This window comes from Lutjanus erythropterus, chromosome 4 (genome assembly GCF_056507025.1).
Source record: "Lutjanus erythropterus isolate fLutEry1 chromosome 4, fLutEry1.hap2, whole genome shotgun sequence".
Taxonomy (NCBI): Eukaryota; Metazoa; Chordata; class Actinopteri; order Lutjaniformes; family Lutjanidae; genus Lutjanus; species Lutjanus erythropterus.
In genome coordinates, this window is record NC_139320.1 from 40,509,318 (window position 1) to 40,534,171 (window position 24,854).

At 39.0% G+C, this 24,854-nt stretch overlaps 1 protein-coding gene across 2 annotated transcripts; it reads right to left on the minus strand.

Annotated features, from left to right (window-relative positions):
• Positions 1-1,459: 1,459 nt before the first annotated feature.
• Positions 1,460-24,578, minus strand: p4ha3 (prolyl 4-hydroxylase, alpha polypeptide III). 2 transcript variants are annotated; one of them, XM_084717983.1, is made up of 13 exons: positions 24,282-24,578; positions 19,876-20,030; positions 19,547-19,770; positions 14,397-14,546; positions 14,262-14,313; positions 13,931-14,094; positions 12,139-12,315; positions 7,043-7,107; positions 6,666-6,825; positions 5,650-5,712; positions 4,216-4,284; positions 2,678-2,774; positions 1,460-2,163 (listed from the first exon to the last, which is right to left on the minus strand). In XM_084717983.1, exons 1-13 carry the CDS (start codon positions 24,563-24,565, stop codon positions 2,093-2,095), a joined length of 1,731 nt encoding a protein of 576 aa, XP_084574109.1. In that variant the 5' UTR covers positions 24,566-24,578; the 3' UTR covers positions 1,460-2,092. The 2 variants fall into 2 exon arrangements, with proteins under 2 accessions (XP_084574109.1, XP_084574108.1); XM_084717982.1 differs by having other exon boundaries at positions 12,139-12,318; positions 24,282-24,577.
• Between the last annotated feature and the right edge of the window lie 276 nt (positions 24,579-24,854).

Below are 24,854 nucleotides of genomic sequence, written 5' to 3' on the forward strand. Positions count from 1 at the left end.
ACCTACTTAAACACAGATATCCGAGTGGTATGCAGCAGACAGTGTTGGTTGTGTGAGTTCAGACATGAAATCTGGAGCAGACGGATTCTTGATCGCTTGGCGTGCTGGGTGTGATTAATTACCAGCCAGCCTGTGAATTTCAATAAGAGGCTGACAGATCTGGATCATCTGTTCCATTAGATGGTCACATCAAATCAAAGTGAAACAGACTCCCACAGGCAGCGATGACCACATCATTCAGTCAGCTGGGAATAAACAGACACACTCACAATGACTGCCTCCTTTGACTCACTAGTCTGAACTGGAGGTCTGAGATCACCCATTACAGAAGAACTCTGTTGTTAGTCTGCAGTGATTCAGCCAAATGTGGAAACATGAAAAAAAGACTTTGAACTCTCTGCTTTAGGCTCTTAACCACCGATATTACCCTTAGATGGTCTGCATCAACCAGATTACATTTTAAAATCAGATTAAATCACGGTTTAACTCTAAATTGTGTTCATTCAACCTAATTGAGTTTTATGATGTATCTCTTCTTTTTTTCTCACCACTTGATCTGTTAAAATGGTCTGCCAGTTGCTGCAGGCAATCTCTTTTTTTCCTCACTGTGCTGCTGTCATTTTTTAAAAATCTTCTATTATTTGATCATATTGCTCCATTAATTCTGCCGACAAGTTATTTTTCTCAAAGGAGGCTATCTAGGCAAACTAACTTTTTAGCTAGCTAGCAAATAATGTAACATTTTGTTAACTTTCTAGCAAACTAGCAAACAGTGTATTGTCTTGTTAGCTTTTTAGCTAGCTAGCATCAGTATGTTTTGTTAACTTTTTAGCTAGCTAGCAAACAATGTAACTTGTTAACTTTTTAGCTATCTAGCACACACTCTTGTTAACTTTTTAGCTTGCTAGCAAACAATGTAACTTGTTGTTAACCTTTTAGCTAGTTAACAAACAATTAAATGTTTTTTAAACTTTTTAGCTCACTAGTAAACAATGTAATGTGTTGTTAACTTTTAGGAAACTGGGAAACAATGTAACTTGTTAACTTTTTTAGCTAGCTAGCAAACAATGCAACGTTTGTTAACTTTTTAGCTAGTTAGCAAACAATGTAACATTTTGTTATGGAACACAGAGCACCTGAAAGTTAAAGATTTTGTCCATTTATAGGCAACTTACTAGGTCCCCACAGCTCTTAATTTTATTTTTTATTTATTTTAATTTTGGAAAGCATGCAAGCATTTCTATACTGATTTAACTTGAGTTTACATTTGTAAATCTAGATCTGCTAACCAAGTTTTGTGAAACTCTGATTAGAACTGATCATACATTAAACAAATTGCCGTTGGTGCAACCCAGTCTTAAAGTCAAAAAATATGTTTTCCACTCTCAAAGGTGTCACACACTGTGTATGTGCTTGTTCCAACACTTTATGGAAGCATATTCATATTGTCTTGAATATTCAAATCCAAAAACAGCATTTATTTTGGGATGCAACATTACAGCAAATAGAAAATTCTAGAGCTCATGTGTACCATTTTATACACATTTCATCATGATTCAGCCAGTCATATGAGGTATCTTTGTTAACTTCTGCATCTACACATTACACATAAAGTTCAGAGAGTCTGCACAAACTTCAGCTGTGTTGATTTGCAGTGACAGACCCCTGAGTGGGCCCAGTGTAGGCGAAGGGCTGCATAAGATGTCAGTTTTTAAGCAGCGGGAGGCAAACAGCCTTACACAGTTAACTGAAACCAGCACAGTGTGTGAAGGCAGAGGCCTCTCTCCATCTGCAGGAACTGGCCAGTCGGAGCAGGAGAACATTTGGCCTCCGGGGGCTGATTGCCAACTGCCCCACACTCCTCTTCCACCCCGCCTCTCAGCCTGGTGCTATCCATGTCCACTGCAGCAGTGTACGGTACACTTCAGGCTCCCTGGGGCCGGGGGCTCCAATCACAGATGCAGGCTCTCCCCTTCCCCTGCCCGTGTGCTCACTTTTCTGGCTCGCTCCTTCTCTCCGCCTACTAGTGTGCCTTTCAATTGTAGAGGCTGGCTCTTGAACTCCGAGGGGCCCAGCTATCGCTCCACCCCTCTCACTCTTCAGGGTTCAGGCTGCAGCGATGGTGGAACTCCTGACCGAACTCATGGATCCATTTGTTTGCCACTGGAACACAGAAAAATGAAAACTATTTTCTTATATCCTCAAGACAACTGTTTTCTTGCCCTTGCACCTTTTCATGGTCGTGTTTTAAAAGTACAGCCTTAACAATAAATTCTGATAGATTAAACAACACAGCCACTAAATGCTTCTGCAGCTGCCTTGTGATGATTAATATCCTGCTTGTTAGTTTAACTGGTCCCTAACACACGTTTCAGATCGATGGTCTGGGCCAACCGGCAGCAGATGTTTAGCTTCCAAGATGAGCCCTCAGTGTCTGAACTGCACTCTGTAACATCTCTAAATGCATAATGCAGCACAGATGTGGCCTCTGCATCTCTTGTTCATTAGCTCGTGTATATAACAAGAGAGCTGAACACTGGATGACTGTTGAGAGAAACAAACCATGATAAAGATGCAATGAAGCCTCATCTGTTTAAAAGAGAACAAGTCTGATAAATTGGTGTAACTTCACATGACTTTCTGTCTCCTGCTGACATCATCATCTTGTGATTCTTACCCCATTTGTCCCCAATCAGCACAGGACAGCCAGCATGCAGTGTGTCTTCGTCTCCTTGACCGTTTCTGTGGAGATTCCACCAGAAGATGGCAGCTTTCTGTGAGATGAAAAACAACAAAAATCACTTTCAGAAAGTTATAAAATAATTTTCATTGTTCATGTGAGACAGTGGTGAAAATGCACATCACACAAGCCTATGAACTAGAGGTGCACTGAGACGTCATTAGTCATATAAATGAGCAATGCTGCACTGCATTATTTTTTGTTTTCCTGACTAACATATTTGGATTTGGGTTAATCCCTATTATGAACTGTGTAAAAAGAACTAGGGACAAAAATAGCCGAGGGCATCTGGAACTAGGGTCTGAAATATGTTAATATCTGTTCCTGTAATGTCAGGCTCTGATTTGCACAGGTTACATTATTCGAAGGTAAAGCTGCATAAAATCTTCTCAGAAATTTGTGAGAAATGTGACCAAGCGGAGGCAGATTTACAACATAGTTATGCATTATTCCCTACATTACTAAAATTTTGAGTTGCAATATTTTCATTATTTTCCAAGATGTTTTCAAGTCCAAAAACAGCTGCATCCACCTTTGGTTATACTGGGTGCAGCTGAAAACTCAAAACCTACAGAGTGTAAAGCATCATATGGTTCTCTTTGTGCAAAGAAACTTATCCTCTTGTTTTGGAAAAAGAAAAAAGTGTTGACCTTGGTAAAAACATTAGACTGATATCGTTGACCTGGAGAGAATCTGACGTATCCTTAACGGCAGACTGTAAGAATTTGAAGGATTTGGAGACTGATGACTTCATATATGAAAGGGACAGGGACAGTTACGATGCGCTACACAAGCAGTCGTTTTCTTCAACCCCCTATGTGGCGCAGAAAGGGAAGTGGGTCTCTTGTTAACATACTAGTTTACTTTGTTTGTTTTGCTTGCTTTCTGTCTTCTTGTGTCTTTTCTACTCCATTGTATTGTTTGTCTATTGTTGTTAAACAAAAATATTTCCTAAAGGCCAAGGTAGTGTCATCAAATCTCTTTTGTTTGACCAACAGTCCAAAAGATCTCAGCTAGCGATAATATAAGACAAAGTAAAGTAGCAAGTTCTCACCACTCATGCCTGAAAATTTAGACTTATAATTCACTGATTCTCACAATGTGAAACATTAGTCTAAATATTGCAAACAGAGCTGAATTTCAAGCAACAGAGCTCCGGCAGTTGCACTATTTTATTGGTCATGGTTTATTAGGTTCAGTTATCCACACAGGAAGTGAGACGTCAATAAAATAAAAGGTCAAAGGTTAAACCCCAGGGATGATGGCCCGGTTCCACTGCAGCTCCACTGAGGCTCGACTCTACAACAGCAGCACTGTGGTAAAGAATCTCATGGCTGTTGTTGTTATGATGTGACCTTTTACAATTTTGACAGCTGCTCCACAGAAGACGAGGGAGGTTCAAGATAATCCAGCTTGAGGCAAAAAAAAACAAGAAGACAAAAGGGGCTGCTTTAAGACATTCACAGGGTGTTTACCTCCACGACAGGAACACTGAAGTTGGCGTAGATGAAGGCTGTGGACCCACCTGCCTCGACAGAGCTGAGCTGTGGAAAAGGACATTCCTTCAGAGTTGTGTCTTGTGTTTATATGATCCTGTTATGAAAAGCTACTCTGTCTGCTGCACAGTTTTTAAAACCTCACTAAAAGCCATTCTTCTTTTTTTTTAATCACTATTCAATTTAACTCAAATGTTCACACTGAATTCTTGGTGATAATAACAATAATCTTTCAATATGTTTCCAGGAAATAGTTAAAAAGCAGTAACCAGATTAAATCTAATAGTTAAAATGAGTGGATGAACAAAACAAACGGACAAATACGAGATTTAACTACAAAAATACGGACGTAGGCTGTATAATGGAGGTCAGGGACAGAAAAGGTTTGGTTTAAAGGAATAATTTGCATTATTGCATGAAGTTCTTATCGATAATTAGTGTTTTACCTACAGCAGATGGCAGTTGATACACTCCCAGTTAGGAGAAGCAGACAGAAGCTAAGCAGTGCTACTGTGGACGCAATTGGCAGGAAAACATATTATAGCCAAATTAAAAAAGGCCTATCTAAAAAAAAACTGCAGCTATACAACTTAAACGTAGCTTCCTCTAAAGCAACCAGACTCCACATTGGCAAAATCAGTAATCTTGTCTCACAGAACATGGTAGTTAGTGTGATTTCTGTGTTTTAGTTCGTATTCACTAAAGTCACATAATAACACAAACAAACTAACCGGTCTGGGCTGCGGTAGACCAGCAACTTCCACGTTCTGCAAGGTAAAATTACTGATCTTGCCAAGGCAGTCTGATAGCTTTGGAGAGAGTGATATTTGGCTTTTCCATTAGAGAAGGCTGCCTGACGTTAAAGTAAAGCAGTGAAGATATTCTAAATATAACATACACATAAACCGATACTGATTTTATTAAAATGGGTCTGTCTTTAGGTGACTAAAATAGATTGTCCTGCTGACCCTGTCCACAGCAGTACATTGCTTAGCTTATTACACCGAGACTTCTGCCGCTTCTCCAAACTGGGGACGTGGCGACCGCCATCTACACTAACTGTGGGGATAAGTACCTCATACAACCCCACTTCAAAACATACAAACTGTCCCTTTATAATTAAATGCAGAGACATGGACTGTATAATGGATGTCAGGGACAGAAAATAGAGTTTGGTTTAATGTTGCATGAGAGAATGTCTATAAAAGTACAATTTAGATGATGAGGTCAGATCTTGTCTGAGTTTCTGAGGAAGGTTGTTTCAAAGTCTCGCAGCACTCATGGCAAAGGCCTGAGCTCTGTGATTTTTAATTACAGCTCTGGAACAGCAGGAACAGGAACCTGCCCAAGAACCTCTGGCTGCTGTCTGGACTGTACAGGCTCACAAGATGGTGACGGTAAGACTTCACTCACATAGATCATGAAGGTCGCCACTCGATTCCCAGTTTTCAGCTTGTACACAGGACTTGAAGGCGACTGGAAAATCAGAAAGTTGGTATGTCACTATTAAAGGAACAGTTCACCCCAAAATTAAAAAACACTCTTATCTGTAGTACTATTTACTCAGTCATGACTAGACTTCCCTGCAGATTTCAAATAACTTTTACCTAACTGCTGATAGATGATCAAATTGACCATCCCAACAGTGCTGATATATATTGACAAGATGGAATAAATTATGTCCAACTAAAATAATACACTAAGATGTAGGTTCTGTATTCTGACATCAGCATAGTATCTTACAAACACAAACACCAACACAAACACAAATAAACCTATTGCATATTGTATGTGTGTATTATTCAGTGTAATCTGCCTAATTTTGCAAGCTTTAACAATACCTTGCAAGGAACCTGCCCAAGAACCAAGAAAAGTCACAGAGCTCACCCGCGAGTGCACCGAAGCACGCACTGCTACGTCCTGCAAAACTACACCCACCTGGGTTAAATACTAAGAACCATTTTCTCCCTACAGAACTGCACCCACCAATCGCATCACCGTGCTAGGTAGCTCAGCGGTGCTAATGTTACAGCTCATTGAGAAGGACCCCATTAATGTTTACATTCTGCAGCATCACAACTAGATAAACACTTCGGTCTGTGTGGTAATACGGTTGGCAGGTGTACTTTGCTAGAAGGAATATAGTTCCTACATGAAACCCATAACGAGGTCTGTGGATTATCTTCTGGAAAGAAACATTGCTGTCAAATTTTTAATGCTTTTGATGCTATTCGAGAGAAGGCAGATCTCTACGGCTAATATCTCCAAAACTGTCAATCTAGATGGATATATAGCACTACAGGTGAGAGAAACAAATGCATATTTTTGATTTTCAGGTGAAGTGTCGCTTTAATGTAAGCTAAGACAACATGCAAAGTATATTATAGTCATTTAATCAACTTGTTAAACAAGTCTAACAATCAACTTACTGTAGCGTGGTCAAAATGAGGCTCATAATGGCCTCCAATCCCATAATTCACCACCTGGAGGTACTCGCCGTATGGATGCTTCACATTTAGACCAGTGAGCATGGAGATCCTCCTGTCCAGCTTCCCAACAGTGGACTGAGCTGAGCCCTTCAGCCACGCACTACAAATAAAACATATTGATAAAGTACAAATTACACTTAAAATGATTTATATAACATCATTCACAAGCTGTTCAAGTGTTGTAAGTTGCAGATTTATTAGGAATACAGATGTGTTTCATTGACAGTACAGCAATGGAAAACCAGCCTGCTCTAAGAGTGACTTTGAACTGAATTACAGATCATAAACATAAACAAAGTGTCATAAGTAATTTATACCTCTTGCTGATGCGATAGTCTGCTGTTGCTTGTTTCTCTCCGGTTGCCACCACAGATCGTCTCAGCTTCACAGCAAAGACAGAGAACAGCATTTTATGTTTGTGATTGTTGCAGCAGCCAAGCTTTGATGTCCAGCTGCAAAGACCTGACAAAATGTGAGTAATAGCATGACAGCACGCTCCAAACACATGTCCAAAATAAAAAACTGAGAGCAGATACGAGAAAATCAAGAATGCGGATTCAAAAAGTGTCAAGAATAAAATTTACTTGATTATTCTTACATTATTATTCTTGTTATTATCTTATTATTCTGAGGAGCCTTAATAGAGTTCAGATGTGACCACTTTTACCTAGACATGTGCAATGTGTTCAGTCTTTCACTACTTGTGTATTTCTATTTTTATATTATGATTTGGAATATTTCTGTTTTTGTTACCCACCCATTTTTGCTAAATTCTGACATGTTTCTTATCTTATATTTGAAATACTGATGTTCATTTATGTGCCCTGCCCCTATCAAATAAACAAATAAAATAATGTTAAGTAAGAGATACCCTGTTTCCCCTCACACCTCAGAATTTAAGTCTGGAAGGGAGTGAAGGGACGTCCAGATGTTTTGGATTGAGTCTGCCCGTCTTAAAACTGAGCGTCTATGATTTATGTGGTCTGCAGAATCATCACAGCGCCTTCTGCTTCTTTCATACATGTTTTCCAATTTGAAATGAAAACATAAACTGGTACAATGTATTCCTACACAGTTACTAATTACCTGTTAAAAAATGTGATTAGTAACCTTTTCCAATTATCAAAATATAAAAATAATCTAATTACATGATTACATAATCACAAACATACTTGCCAACCCTTCCGACTTTCATTGCCCTCACTAGTTTCCTGTTGAGGTCACAATTCTCTTGTATTTCTCTCAATTTATGACAAATTAATTAAAAAGTCCTACAACTTTAAAAGTCTGGGGTTTCACTTTGCAAAATACCAATTTTCTGTGTTACTGTAATCAAATTTATAAGTCTGAATACTGTGATCCCATTGCGTTTTCCAGCTAAACACTGTCAGCTTTAGGTCATCTGCCTGCATCCATTTGCAAAAAAAAATGTGTACTTACTACTGTGTTTTGTTCGAGTCACCAAAATGCAGGAAACAAAGTCTGTGAAACTGAAACCCCAGACCCCCTGCTTTGATTTCAAAATCCTCCCTATGGTTGAGGTCTCAAGGTTGGTGAGAATAATAACAAACAATTTGCCACATGCCTCTACTTCATGACCGAGAGGGAGTCATTTGCACGGGTGGTTAAGAATATTTGGTGTATCTTATTTTTTCTCCTAAGAAATGTAAAATAATGTTGCATGAGGCCCAGTGTTCTACGCAGAACTGGTTACACTGGAAACACAATATTTCTGATTAATTTTGCAGATCAAACTCCTGATGACATCCTTATTGCCACATGAAATATTACTTCATTCAACTCTGAAGGGCTCACTGTACACAAACCACTTCACAAGGGGCAAAAGAGTAAAAGAACTAAGAAAATTATTATGTCTCACATCAATTCATCAACAATACAATGACAGACCTGTTAAGTCCAAACAACAGGCCTGTGTTATTGCTACAAACTGGATCTTTCAACTGAAGTGTAAAGAATGCTCATGGTTAGCGAATGCTCCAAACTAATACCATACCCTGGGCCTGTTTTCAATAAACCCACAAGCTGCCATAATGATGAAATAAGTACAGGGGTTTCCATCTGAGCAACGGCTGGAAAAATCATTGAAGCAAGCCAAAACCTCACAGAAACTATAGGGAACCAGTCAAGTTAGCCCACCAAATATTCCCTGAAGTGACTGAGTCAGCTCACAGAGGAGGACAATGCACTGCGGCCTTCCATTAAAGGGGCAGAAAACTGAAGAAACAGTTGCTTTCAGATAGATACTGTGGCTCGATGATATGGATTCAATATTTACCATTGGAGCCCTGCAGGGTAATTTGGACAGTTTGAGGAGCTCAGCCAAGTTTTCATAGTAATGTATCCTTCATTCCTTTAAGCCTCACTAAATGTTTGGAAGCAGACCAACTCTTCCTCCATAAGGTCTTTCCAGGATCTGTGCAGTAGGAAAAGGTTCACTGCTGGCTTAGACCCCAGTAGCCACAGAGCCCCACAGCAGAGCACAGGAATATATGCATATTTATAAAAAGAAATATTTTTTGATAGGCACCTTAAACTCTAAATCCAAAAATAATTTCAGTATTGATTCAAGGCTTTTCAGCACAATGTTGCACCTTGACTTCTGCCTAATTCCCCGTTTTTAATGCATTCATAGCAATGGCAAAGCACCATCTACTAAAGGTATGTTAAAGGAGCAACATGTAGCAATTGTGCATGCAAAAATAAAAACAGCAAAAAGATATTACAGAGTTCTCCATTAAGTATCAAAAGAAAGCAACTCATTATGGACAACAGCCCCTTTCAGAATTATATTATTGGATTATAATAACAGATAGTGAGTGACACTGAGAGGCTGCTCGGAGGCAGAGAGGCCTTACCCAGTCAGACTCTGAGGTAACTTCTGCCTTCTGCTTAGTGTACTTAGCATACATTAGTTAAGACTGTTTGGGAGTAGAATGTAACTTGGCTTCTTTACTAAATTACATGAACACTGCTGTCCAACCATTGCCTGTTCAAAAATCTGGCAATTCAATAAAGCATTACTTGATAGTTTATATGAGGAAAAAAAAGGGAATGAATAGTCGAATATTCGTATTGAACAGTCAGTCAGTAGAGATCATGGGCTGTATTATAAAAACCTCCTAACTTGCAAATCCTATCTTAAATGTTTGGTAATCATGGTAAAAGGATTAGCACCTGATTAAGGAAAAATACAACAATTTCAGATCAGATTTCAGATTTCAGTACACACAGTTTCAGAACAGTTCCTAAATCAATGTGTCTGATCCAAGTTCCTGACATCCTGAAATCTTAAATAAAGTCTTAACTTTAACTGTTAAACTGTTATAACTTTCCCTTTCCCACCTGTAGTAGTAGCTAACTTAACTGTAGTGTTTCCTAACAGTAGCTAATGATAGCTTAGCTAACTTGTTTATTGTTTATCTTAGCTCAATCTTTCTCTTATTTCCCAAGTTAGCAGTATTGTAAATTTATGATTTTGATTTTGATTTATTTAGAGACCTTAATAATACCTCTAACTCAACTTGTTTTTGCTCTATTTTTGTATGTTTCAATGATGACTCAATAACTAAAGTTGTTTGATGAGTTGAGAAAAGTAATGTTGCTAGGTAACAGACAGTAGTTGATTTATGTTTGTGACAAGTTGATTTCCTGTCTGAGATATGATAGGAATCCTAATGGGAACATGATTTAGGATTTGCTTCTGCAATACCAAATTAGGAAAAAAAAATCAATCTTACTCTCTTCTTGAGACTTGAGAGTAAGTCCAATTTAAGAAAGGAAGTTCCCGTAATACGACCCCAGCTGGAGCTTTTCTGCCAACACACAGTTTGTGGGACGCAAAATGTACTGTGTGCCATCCAGGAAGCAGTCTGTAAAAGATGGACTTACAAGGGAAAGTCCACTTTAGGACAGAGGCCACAGTAAATATCTCCATTTGAGATTGCACTACAAGTGTGATGACAGTATTTATAGTCCTGCTCAAAGGCTGCCAATTCCATCACACTTTAGATTTCAGGGTAATGGACAGCTAACATCTGGGCAGCTGTCCAAGAGGCCAGAGGAAAATAAAAATAACAGAGATACCAGTAAAGCCAACAAAGGGTAGTTTCCTCACCACAAAGCCACAATACATCCTAAACAAACAACATGACCACAGACAAAAAAAATCAATAATCCCTGCTGTTAAATGTACAAGTAACGATCATTTATTCAATGTGAGATACATAGCGTTCACATGGCAACAGCAAAATGTTTAATTTATTCTATACCATCTTTTGTCTATTTGTTGATTTCAACAAACTTCAACAGACTCTCTTCAACTCTTGCTGTTGCCAAGAAAAGACTGCAGCTTCACTTTTTCTGAGTCCCATGTGGAAGAAACAGCTCAACCCCTCGGTTTGTTTAGAAAGAAACAAAACAAGACCTAATTGGATTAACCAAAAATGCCCTGTGTTGAGTGTGCTCTTTTTCTTAATTCCTAAATAGCTGACATAATGGAGACACATGTTTTGTTCTTGTTTTTTTTTTTTACCAACAAGCAGAGGTGGCAAAGGTATACACACTCTTAACTTAGGTAGAGGTACAGAAGTAAAAAGTTAGTCCCCTGAAGGACATTTTTACCAGCTGTTTCTCAGCAAAGCTTTACTGAAACTCAAATTCAAGTCTCCTTCTCTGTCTGTTTCAGTTTGTTACATCGTTTTCATCTTGTTACAAACCTTTTGTCATGATACATCTCTTTTGTTGTTGTTTTTTTGTCTTGTTCCATCTTTTACGTCAGTTTTCATCTTTTTTGTCTTGTTACATCTTTTATGTTGTTTTCCATCTTTTAAGTCTTATGTCTTGTTACATTTAGCTCTGACTTTTTATCACATATTTTACCTGCAGTTAGGTCTTTTACATCTCGTTAGGTCTTTGATGTTGTTTTTTGTGTGGTCATGTCTTTTACATATTGCAATGTACATATTGTCCTGTTACATATATACATATTTTTTTACAGGTCGTTAGGTCTTTTACATCTTGTTAAATTTTTTATGTCTTGTTACATCTGTCATGAGTGATATGTACTTTGGACCAACAAATCATCTTTTCTATGTGTTATTGTCTCATCCATTTAAGTTATAAGCAGCTGTTGATGTTAGGAAAATGGTGCACAATAATGCAAAATAAAAATAATCACTTCCCTCAAATGCATTAAAACTAAAGTAACAATCCTGTTTTTAAAGTGTAAGGAACAAAAATACAGATATTTGTGTTAAAATGAAGGCAGTAAAAGTAAGAAGCTGTCAGATAAATAAACACACAAGTGCAGATATTGGAAAACTCAAGTTCAGTACAGTAACAAAGTATTTGTACTTTACATGTGATGAGGAAACTGCGTAGAGCTGGCACTTACTCCTGGCTGGGCGAGCGCCTTGATGTCCTCAGCCTCGGTGTCAGTGATGAAGTCGTGGTACAGCACCACATAAGGCTGCAGGCTCAGCACTTCACGTCGTACTGGCAGCAGAAGCAGTCCGGGGTTGTCGTTGGTGAAGTAGTCGCAGAAAGGTCTGGGGTTTCTAAAATGTCTTAGCTGCTAAGAGAAACAGCTGAAGTCTATTAACAAGATCAAAACAGGAATTGTTTTTCATCCGCAAACGATTACACTTGCATTGTTCTCTGCCCACATACAGCAAGCTTAAATGCAAATGTGACTTTAGTATAATTACAGTGTTTTTATGGCCAAGGAAACTTCAATTACAAACTTCCATCTTCATTAAATTTTGGATGAATGTTGAAACTTGAGAATTTTGTCAAATCAAGTGCTTAGAGCTTTTCAAATGACAATGAAAAATTGTCCTTTTTTTTTAAATGTTACTTGTAGCCATGTTAGGGGTGGCTCTAAGGATGTCAACGCTGGTCCGTCCAACACTTTGGTTCAGACTGAAATATCTCGACAACAATTGTATAACTCACAAATTAGTTTTCTACAGACATTCATTCTTTTAAATTTCACATTAAATGCAACAAATTAATTTTTTTCTTTCCAAATAGCATCTTTAAACAAATTGCTCTTTGATTTACTGAGTTTCCCAATGGACGGATAGCTTTACGTGTTGGTAAAGAAGTTAACCACTGGCCATGCAGCTACCTTTTCGTTATATTACGTCTATTACCAGAGACGTAATATATGAACCTAGACCTGCAATGCAACTGAGCCTGGGTTCCAATTTTTCCCCACGACCACTGTAGCCAAAATTCCCCTAGCGTCCCAAAAAGCTAATCCCTATAATCCACAGTTATAAAAGAGTCGTATGTAAAACTAGTTACAGGACACCTTAAATTACAAACAAGGTCTTGAACAATAATAATAATAATAATAATAATTACAATAATGATAATAATACACATATTTGTATAGTGCTTTAAAAGGCACTAAAAGTTGCTTTACATGGCAGAAAAACAAAACATGGAAACATGAGGCAGTGTCAGCATAGAAGTAGCAACTAGAAAACAGCAGCAAGCAACATCACTGACTGCGACTCTCTCAATTATGATATATTTGGGCACCCTCTTTGTGTCCGGCATCTAGTTCATATAAGTCTATGTTTTGACCGACAGGCAGTGGAAATGCTGGCAGGGAACGGCGCCAGAACGGGCGTCAGAGCTGCACAGCGAACTGCGAGCTAACTAGCTAACAGCAGCTAGCAGTTAGAGTTAACGGTTAGGTACAATAACAACAAGTGAAGTTATCCGTCCATCAGGAAACTCCAACATAAGATAACATTAGGTATTAGAAAACATTTAAAATAAAATAAAATGTGCATAAAATGTGATCACGCTTTTTCAGAAATCAGTGAACAGAAGTTGCGTTTCTGTACTGTTATCAGTGAGGCCTGGCTCACAGAAACACTGTAACTATAATTTTACACATTCAGGAGTAACTCACTGTGAGCTATGCTGAACATTTTCTCTAATATAGACTAAAATGTAGAATGACAGATGAACAACATTTTTAAAAAATTAGATTTATTGGTGTGTCCCAAAAGGAGGAGAGGTTCTATTGAAAAAGCAGAGCTACACTGCACATTTGGTCAGTTTTATACAATGAAGAATTCTCTGGTTGTTGTGTTAAATTATCCTTGATCCCTTCCAGAGGTTTTCCTAACACACAATCTGTGTTCAGAATGATTAATCTTGATGAATACCTGGGAGCCTTGGGCCTGGCAGAGTCTCTCATAAGTGTCCCTGGTCCTTAAATAATTGGACTTGGGTCTCCTCAGTCCACCGCCCCTGAGTGACTCAGGTGGACTCGCAACCAGCAGCTTCTCATATTTCTCAACATTCTGCAGAACTCTTCCATTCATTGGATCTGAGAAGAAACAGAGTAAACAGTGAAGTCATATATTATAGGGCATGTTCCTTAATTACAGAGAGGCAGGTCATGCCGTTCACAGGAGCACAGAGGTTCTTCCAGGGACTGTTTATGCACCACAGACAGGATTAAGGGAAAGGGACAAGTCCAATCAAAACAATTACCATGATGCAGTAACTCCTGAGATAGACTGAGAGCGTAGGAGACGTTTCCTGTCTGAAACAATGAGAGGAATTTAGGGAAGGTCAATCCATCAATCATCCTGTAAATGTACATCTCCTCAGTGATCTTCTACCTACTTTAAAGTGGGAGAAGGCCAGGTGATCCAGAGCGTCCTCCAGAGTCCCTTCATTCTCAGGGCTCCACTCGCCTCCTGATCCCCTGAAGAGACGCACCGACTCCTCCAACCACTGCACCGAGTGGTAGTAGTCTTCCTGCTCATAGGCAACCTGGGAAAAATAACACCTTGGTTACAGACAATTTAATTAGTCTCTGGTTTTCAGCCCGTCATTCCAGTGGCGGCTCTGTGCCGGCACGTGTGGCTGTCTTCTGGCACTGAACCGGAGGACCAAATGTCAGCCAACTCTGGCCCATACACATGCAAGGCTGTCAGACTTGGCTCGGTTTTAGGGTTGCTGACTTGGACTGATTTTAGGTAAGAATCACATTTAGTCAGCAGCTGGCGATCAGGCCAGCTTTGGGCCACTGGCAGCAGACAGAATCAGACACATTTCCTCAGCCAATTCCATCACGTCATTCAGCTGGCATCATTTTGCCAACCTGGCATGCTGACTTTAGGCTGTCTTTTGGCCCAACCTTTTTGGCTGCTTCATCTTCATTTGAATTGCATTGGAAAAATGCACCATTTTCCACTGATGGAGGAATGTGATGTGAAATATATCAGATAACGAACACAGACAATGTGAGAGTTAAAAAATTGAAAGTACTGAAAATACTTTTAACTTTTGACCTTTTTAGAGGTGTCTGACTGTTTCTGGGGCTTTTGTGTGTGCTTACATGTGAATGGCTGTGTTTTGTTATGTGTTTCATCTCTGTTCTTTTGTAAATAATAAATAAAGGTTATAATAAGAGCAGCATTAATTGACTTAATGGGAGATTTCAGATTATTTGAAATGAGAAGACTACCAGCATGGAGGCTAAAGCAACGTACTACTATGGACAGGGTCAGCAACAAAATTAATTTTAGCCACTTAAAAAAGGTCCATCTAAAGACCAGTTTAAGTGTACACTATATTTAGAATAATTTTACTGCTTTACTTTGCTGTCAGACAGCCTTTTCTGACAATAAACCACTGTTATATAAGTTTGCAGAACATGAGATCTGCTGTTCTATCACTGCCACTTCAGTGAATCCAAACTACCTGTTTAAAACAACAGTCACACAATAACACAAACTAACTAACAGATCAAGGCAATGACAGACCAGCAACTTCTGTGTTCTGTGAGGTAAAATAACTGATTTTGCCAAAGGAGTTTGGTTGATAACAAATACCATAACATATACACACATAAGGATATTTGGCTTATATAACAGCAGTTTTCCATCGAAAAAGGCTGTCTGAGAGCAAGGTAAAACCATTAAAATATTCTAAATATAGCATACACTTAAACTGTTATTGTAGATAATACACTGACTGATTGAATGATTACTACTTTATACAATCCCATTTCTTAACTATCCTTTTAAATAACAACTATAGGATGTGATATGACAATCACTTCTGTCATCTTTGAGAGTGCTGTAATAGTTCAGTCTTGATTTTCTGCCTGCCTTTTTTTTTTGTCTGTGATTTCTTGGTCTCACCCGAGGCTGCAACTTGTGTTTATTTTCAGCATTGATTAATTTCACTGTAACTACTACTACTACTACTAATAATAATAATAATAATTGTATAATGCCGTTTGATGATACCACCAAGCCTGAATTCTCATCCCACTACAACCCTACTATTAATTCTTTAGATCAACTAGTAATTTAATGTAGTAACTGCAGTTCTATTCTTGTCTCACTTTTAAAATATTCCCACAGTAATACTTTCTCAGCCTGGTCTACTTTCTCTGCAGCATGTCATGTTTAAGAGATTACACCTGTCTAACTTCTCAAGTAAGTACACTGTTGGTTGAGCAACACGTCTGTTAATCCAAGAACACCTCAACATTATTTTTACAGTGAACACTGGCTGCAGTCTATCTCTTTACCGGGTCTCAAACCCCTTCTGTTGCTGACTCGACTTGATTGATTGGGCGCTGACTGCAGGCCTAAGGGCACCCACAGAGAGACAGGGTGACACGTGGCTCCTCCCATCACAGATCACATCTATGACCCCTCCAGAAAGACGGCACACACACAAAAACTCCAGTGTACCATTTGACTCCACACACACCAACCTATGAACCATAGCACGGGTTTACACCCACTTCACAACATTACACTCCATAATTTGGACGCAGTTGGTCTTTAAAGAACCAATAAACTCTTAAAATAGTGAATAATCTGCAGGGAAACATCAGCTGACATTCAACTCAAACTACTGTAAAAAGCTTCCAAATGGAACCAGTGAGCTACAATCTTCTGTTAACATATCCAGCTGGTTTTGAGGACTGTTTAAACAGCCTTATAAAAGCACGTGCAGGCAGCTCTTTTACTGACAACACCCTAAAACTAAGGATGTTTGTTTACAGATTGTCTCGGTACAAGTGAAGACAAGCTCTGCTCTTCTGCTGTGCACGATAATGTCTTTTCCATACAAGAAGACGATGTTTCTCCAACAGACAGCCCGGCCCTTACACATCACCACTGTACATAAACAGTGGAATTTATTGTGGGGGAAACCTTTTTTTCTCTTTCATACTTGTATAATAGTGTATTTATCTTCACATGAAATGGATTCCCAGGCACGCAGTGGGAACAATTCCACTTTTTTCCAGGCTGACTGTCTGGATTCCCACCACTCAATGACTGACACGTTTGGAATAAAACTATTCTGCAGACCTTTGGAATGGGACGTTAATCAGAGGGTGAAATTTTCACAGAAACTTCTGTCCAATATTGTCCCATTTCACTACTTCAAATGAGTACTTGTTTCTTATTCGACTAAGAAAATTGACCAAGAAGATGACTTGTTTCAACACAGTCTCATCATGCTTACTTATTATATTTTAGGAAATAGAGGTGAAAAATATGCAATGGTGGAAGTAACAAAGAACATTTAATAAAGTATTGTAATTAAGCACAACTTTGAGGTATTTGTACTTTACTCTTTCCATTTGATGTTACTTTATACATCTACTTCACCACATTTCAGAATAAAATATTGTACCACCCGGGGGATGGTTGCAACACAGACTTTATGACTTGTGACACATCATAAGGAACATGCCATGAAGGTGATTATGGCACTAAGTTTGATGCTTTGGACCAATATCATACAACTGCAACATTTAACATCATGAACTGATTTGAGAGTAACATGGTGATTTGCTTGGAGGACTGATGGAAGCATTCATGAGCATTATCTACCAAAAATAGCAAGTACCTAATTGTTTTGTGGTCGATTTAATTGTTACTTTCATCCCTTGCCAGTGTTTCTTTCGATCCAACAGAGAGGAGAAAAAGTAACGATGCAAAATGTTAATTTCTGATCACACTGAGCCTGACTCATTTATCCAACATAAAAAAAAATAATAATAAAAAGTGTAGTTATGGGTGGAAGGCTTGTGTATGTTTTTCACAGTAAAATATAGTTAAAGATATGCATCCCTGTGCAAGATGCACTGTTCCTTCCCTCTCATATTTATTTATATGCAAGCTACAGTTACAGTTAGTTACTTTGCATATTAAACCTGCAGTGCAGAACTTCTTTTCCGCCTTCTAGCATTAAAGGTTCACTTATGCTACTTTAACATATGAAAATAAAAATAGTTTAAATGATATAATCACTGCCCACATACTTCCATGGATCCTTCATGTTGGCATAGATATAAATAAAAAGAAGACGAGTCAAAACTTTCTGACAACAACAAACATGGCAACACAGTAAGAGGTTTGTAATAATGGACTTCTTGAAAAAGAGACGAAAGTAGAGGCAGTGTTGTAGACAGAGGTGGTCTCTGCAGCCACTGAAGACATCACAACATCTGAATCTTTGTCGTTGTGTCATGCGGTTGTGTCTCATGTGAACTACTGGATACACTGCTACACTGCCCCCACAACTACTGAAGGTACTGCTCCATATCCGTAAAATGTCAGAAAACGTGCAGAAGCATGAACAAAATGAACGTGGGGCATAGACAGAAGGCTGCATCCATGTCCCTATGAGTATCTACTGTAGAACATAAATGAGTCTTTAGAGTTATTGTACACACTCTGTCGATACGTGCTGGCTCTGACAAACCAATCATTGCTGGTTGATTTGAAACGCATCACTACTGGTGAACCAATGTAGAGATGTCACCAGAGACACCAAATTTAAAAAACCTCCATGAACTGCAAAATACAGAGAGGTTTACCTGGTGATGATGGGCTAAATCACCATTGTCTGAACTCATTTTGCAAGGCCTTGAATGAAATTAACATACATTTATACAGTATGTCCAGCACTCCAACTTTAAGATTTTAAAAATATATTGTTGAACATCAAACCTGCAAAGTTCCCAGCTTTTTTGACTTTTGACCGTTTACAAAACAGCTGTGTCTAGTTGGGCCTCATCGTCATGTTTCAGATATCTATGAGCTGTTAGCAGCTCCACCAAAGCCACATTTCTCCTTTAAACTTCCCACATGGTTTCATTTAAATAAATATTTGAAGCCCAAAGAGATAAAACTCCCCATCATTTCACAAAAAAAGCAAAGAGCTGAAGAACTTTACCCCCCAACCCTTTTCATTTCTCATTATGTATCTTGTGATCCTGATCAGGGTCCTGATCTCTAGCCTCTTAAAGTAGTTTAAAGTAGGCAGAAATAGTTTTACTTCTGATTCTTTAAAGGTAGAATCAGTTGGATTTATCTGAGCAGTTTGTAAACACACCAGAAAGACAACTGATTGATGAGTTTCATTCTCAGTGTTATGGGTTGGTAAAATATCTACAGCAAAATAATGAGAAAGAAATAAGGGAATATAAGCAGAGGGCAGGGTCTATACAGAAACCACCACACACCATGAGTGGATCATTAGTGATGATGAAGAGGAATAATGTTCATATGAGTCTATTTTCTTTTAGGAAAATATTGCATATTATGCCTTCAAGCACATTTAGATGATAATACCTCTGTTTTTTTGATTTTTGTAGGATTTTGAAAGCAAAACTTGTATTTGTAATGGAGTATTTTTAGACTTTTGCATTAGTACATTTTCTTGAGTAAAGACTCTAAACACTTCTTCTAAGACTAATATGAAGAAACAGTAAAGTTAAATAATGGATTGCATACCTTTCCAACCAGAAAGCAGTCATCACCAGACAGTGGGACAGACACTGCGGGCTGGTAGATATCTGTAGGCTCTCCATTAGTGACTCTCTGGAAACGACCCCTTACGAGGCTCGTAACTTGGAGAGCGTACACATCCTGCAGCCTCATCAGCCCCTTGGCGGCCCCCTGAAGGTCTTCCAGTTTGGGCAGATCCGCCTCTTCCTCCTCGTAACTGGACCTGAGGGCTGGAGAGCAGAGGGCCAAAAGGTGAACTGGGGGGGGTTGGGTGGTGACAGCAGAGAAGAGGCCGGTGTGAAGTTATCACCACCAGATGTATCTGTAAAGCTAACCTTGTGTGTTCTCCAGGGCTTCATTGCTGTAAACGACATTCAGCCACTCTGAATGCAGCCGCTTGATCAGTGTGAACGCCACCAGTGGGTTTGCCATCGCAGATGCCGGGCCTTTGTAAAGTTCAGTGTGCAGGTTGGACACTTTGGCATAAAATCTTTGGGTAAGAACATGGAAAGAAGAGGTCAAGTGCTCTATCAGTTTTGCATGTAAGAAGTGAGTCCTGGGAACCTTAAGATGCTCTTGAAGAGGAAAAAAAGTCACAGGAAAAAGATTTCTTCAGGCACCCACAGGCAGAGCAAAACTTTGTTTAGTTAAGTATATTGGCTTAAAACATTGGACCAGTTTCAACCTCCGAGGGGTTTCATCAGGGCAGAAATATTAAAAACAGATTTTAGCAAGTTTTAATCAGTATTTCCCAAGGGGCCTCGTCTGGGAACAGGACAAATCTGCCAAGCTCATGTTTTCATATGGTTTGGCTTATACTTGCAACCCGATCATGACTTTTTATTTAATATTGGACTGTCACTGCTCCAGATTTGAAAAGTCACATGTCACGTTTCACTGCCCTGATTGTAGGTCTGCTCAGTTTCGTCTAGTTAGTAAGTCCATCTAGCACAGTGCCTCAGATTCCCAAAATGAAGATCATTGTCAAACTGAGCAATGTTGATCAAATATGGATCAAGATTCTGTTACTGCATTACTAAAATGTTTTCAGATACATTTTAGTGTACCATTTAGCTGTAATACAAGAAAGACTGTGACAAAGCAGTTGCCATTTTGTTTCATGCTTTCAAAGAAAAAAGCTCCCAGATCTCAGGTGAAACTGTAAAACTAGGCAGTGCTGGATCAAAATTCTTTTACTACATTGCCTGTTTCTTGTCTAAATTGTTTTCAGAGTTTAGCTCTAATATGAGAAAGACTGTAGCCAAGCAGCTGCTATTGTGTGCCTTGCTTGGAAACAGACCAAATCCTGCTATGTCACATGTTTTGTTACTCTGAATTACTCTGAAAAACTTCTTATAGGTCAATCCAATTGTGCCAAGAAGTGTTTGGGCTTGCAAGAGTTGTTAATACCCCATGGAAATCAAAAATGGACTATGAGGTTCCAGACTAATTGTCAGGCTACAAGAGGCCATCACTGCAAACATGATGCTCAGCAGGATAATACACATTTTTTATAAGTTCCATATGAAGGATGGAAAGCTACTGCTTCCTCTACCACTAGCATCATACTTACATAATGTTAAAACAGATGAATAAAGCTGATGCATGATGACATTCCTCATTTTTCAACCTCGCCACAATGAATCATGAGCATTAATTGGTGGGAAGTGACTTGATAAGTCTTGTTCCCCATCAGTCATCCTGCTTCCAATATAGTTTTTGAAAAACATCAAGTTTGTTTTGGGGGAGTTTTTTCTTGCCTGGATCATGGGTCTAAGGACAGTGGGTGTAGTACAGATTGTAAAACCCCTGAGGCAAATTGTGATTTTTGATTTGGGGCTATATAAACGAAATTTGAATTGACTTGACGAGTGCAGCTAATAAAACCTTATGAGTTATTGATGATGAAATTGTTTCTTGTAAAGAAACACCCTGAAACAGAATATTTGGACAGTGAAGTCAAGTAACTTGAGCTGGAGCAGAGCACAGAGACAAGAACTAACATGAACATCATCACATGACAGACGTGTTTTGGATTGGTAACTTTTGTATGATTTCATTTCAAGGGTTTTAAGGGGTTTGGATTTCTTGAAGCAGGGTTGTACGAGTTACTTATCCATAGTGAGTGTATTACCTACAGTAGATGGTGGTCGGCATAGCCCCAGTTTGGAGAAGCAGCAGGAGTACTTGCATGGAAGTTAAGCAATGTACTGCTGTGGGCAGAATGAACAGCAAACATTCCTACACTGCCACATAAAAAAAACAGTTTAAGTGCTGTCAGACAGCTTTTCCCAACAGAAAACCACCATTATATAAGCAACATATCACTCTCTCCCAAACCACCAGACTCCTTTGGCAACAACTGTCATTTTAACTTGCAGAACACAGGAGTTGCTGGACTGCTGCTCAGTTTGTTCGTTGTTGTGTGACTTCTCTGATTTAAAAGGATAGTTCATATTCACTTAAGTCACACAATAACAGATACAAACCAACCAATCCAGGCAGACCAGCAACTCCTGTGTTCTATGAGGTAAATTTACTGTTTTTGCCAAAAGAGTTTGATGGTTTTGGGAACAACGATATCTGGGTTATTTAACAGTGGTTTCCTGTCTAAAAAAAGGCTGCCTGACATAGAGATTAAGCAGTGAAAACATTCTAAACATAGTTTACACGTAAGAAAGATCCATCTAAAAACATTTATATCAGTTTAAGTGGCTAAAATACATTTTGCTGCTAAGCCTGTCCATTGCAGTTCATTACTTAGCTTCCACGCTGGTACCCCTCTCTGCTTCTCCAAACCGGGAGCGTGTCGACTGGCACCTGTTATAGGTACAGTGGCTCATACAACCCAACATCAAAAAACAAAAAAAATCTGAACTATCCCTTTAAGGTGCTCTTAAAAAGAAAAAATGTCAAAGAAAAGAAAATGTTCTTCAGACTGGTTTTGATCTATTTTTCCCAAGAGGCCATCAGCAGTGTTGTGCCATAGGACGATACAGATGTTTTAATATGAAGGATGGAAAGCTACTGTTACCTCCACCTCTACCATCATGGTTATGTATTGTCAAAACAAATGATGCATGACATTTTTCCAACCACACAGCACAAAAAAAGTCACCACAATGAAGCTACTGTTTTAAATTTAATGGCCAAGAGGGCTCCTCCATAAAACTAGTCGAGTCATTTCCACAGAGAAACTGTTAAATCATGATCGCCCTGTTTCCACATTTCCACCATCATGAGCGTTTCTGACTGAAAACTGTGCGGCGAATAAAGCCTTATGATTTATTGATTTGAGTTATTGATGGTGTAATCAATAGTCTAGTAAAGAAACACCCTGAAACAGAATGTACACTGTTAATCCCACGAGTTTGGACGGAGGAGTCAAATATCTTGAGCTGGAAATAAGAGCTCCAGGACAAGAACTGACATGAACATCAACAGGTGACAGACAAATAGTGTACGATTTCATCCAAATGAGGTTAATTTAAAGGGAGAGTTCGGATTTTTTTTGTCAGGGGGGTATATGGTATGCTTGGCTTGTCCCCAGTTTTGGAGAAGCAGCAGGAGTAACCACTTGGGAGGTAAGCAATGCACTGCTGTGGACAGGGTCAGCATAACATTTATTTAAGCCACCTAAAATATTAGATACTAGTTTAAGTGTACATTATATTTATAATATTTTCACCTTTACTTTGCTGTCACAGATGGTATAACCATCCTGTTGTATTGCTCTCTCCAAAGCTACCAGACTTCTTCAGCAATTTTATCTCACAGAACACAGGAGTTGCTGCGTTTATCAGGTCATTTGTGTGAAAACATTTGACACACATAAACTAACAGATCAAGGCAGATGTAGACCAGCAACACTGTGTCTTGCAGGGGAAAATAACTTTTTTCATTTTTTTCTGTTTGTTTGGAGAAAGTGATATTTTGCTTACTTCAGTTTCCTGTTGGAAAAGGCTGACTGGTCTGGAAAGGTCAATATATTCTATATTCTTTCATTTTGCTGCTGAACCTGTCCTTGGCTCAGAGGTTTTTCATTATAAAGAACCCCACAGTATATACACATTAGACTGCGTACTTGAGTTTAAGTGAATTTTGCTCCTTCTGGGTATTTTTTTAAATGTCTGGACTTGACTCTTGAGGTTTTTGATGATATTAAAGTCTTCATAATCAGTCAATGACCAAATTATGACCACTATAAATTACAAACGATCAAAACAGCCAATCTTATTTCTTCCCTTGATGTTACAACTTCCAAAACACTGGAAAAAACCACCAGCTTAGCTTCCTACACCAGTTCCCATGCTGTTTCTCCAAACTGATCATAGTAAAGCACTGATCATAGATAAATATCTCATACTGGCCCAGTTAAAAAAAAAATCCAGACTATCCCTTTAAATGCATAACTTCCAGCAGTGGGTCAGAAAATGTGATCATATCCTTGTTAAACTTTCACATGTGCTCAGATCATCATCACCCTGTCCAGAAACTTGTTCCACTATTATTCACTGTCTGTGGAGAAGCCACAGGATTCGTCACTGGATGACATCATCACCACAGTGCTGAGAGACTGACCTGCAGTGAATTAGAGCGGATAGGTCCTTTAATTCACAGTTTAGAGGCACAGTGCAGTTGCTCAGGCGTTTGCACCCCAATGAATAAATAACTGAATTTCTTGCATGCAAATGATTAAACTCCTCATAATTCTTAAGAGTGTCTCGTGCATGTGACTCACCGTTTGATGTCCTGCAGTCTCTCCACCTCGTGGTCGATATAAGATCTCAAGTAATCGATCAGCCTGCGTTCAACGCTGATCGCCTGCTTCACGTTGAGCAGCGACGTGTACATTTCACCTACACACGCCGGGATCACAGCTGCAGTCAGGAGACTCGCACTGAAGAGAACACATGAAGGGATCTTCATCTTCAAACTGTGCTCTTCCTCCCTGGCTGTCCTGAGCGGCTCTGAGGAGCTTCGGTGTAAACGTGCCTGTGAAGTCCACCAGAGGATCTCCCTCATCTGCTGCGAGAGATCAGCTCTCTGCCCCGCTGCTCATGAGACAGACCTGCTGGATCTACTCTAATAGTTTCTCATTGCAGTTCGAACCAGACACGTTTATTTCCTCTGAAATTTAATGTATTCCTGTTATAATTACATAGATTATAGTCTGTGCAAGATGAGCTGACCGTTTGATTCATGCAAATTAATTATGCACCGATTTAGTTTGTTCACGACTTTATGTTAAGTTATGTTCCTTGTCATTTTTATTGCTTTAAAGTGGGTGAGTAGGGCAAATTGAACTCTTGAC

Excerpts from the sequence above, each read along its gene's own strand:
- p4ha3 (XM_084717982.1), bottom strand. The coding sequence starts at position 24,565 with ATGAGGGAGATCCTCTGGTGGACTTCACAGGCACGTTTACACCGAAGC. Across the intron at positions 7,108-12,138 it reads AGGCGCTCGCCCAGCCAGGA|CTGAGACGATCTGTGGTGGC; the intron begins GTAAGTGCCAGC and ends TTTGCTGTGAAG. Across the intron at positions 6,826-7,042 it reads GACTATCGCATCAGCAAGAG|TGCGTGGCTGAAGGGCTCAG; the intron begins GTATAAATTACT and ends TTTTATTTGTAG.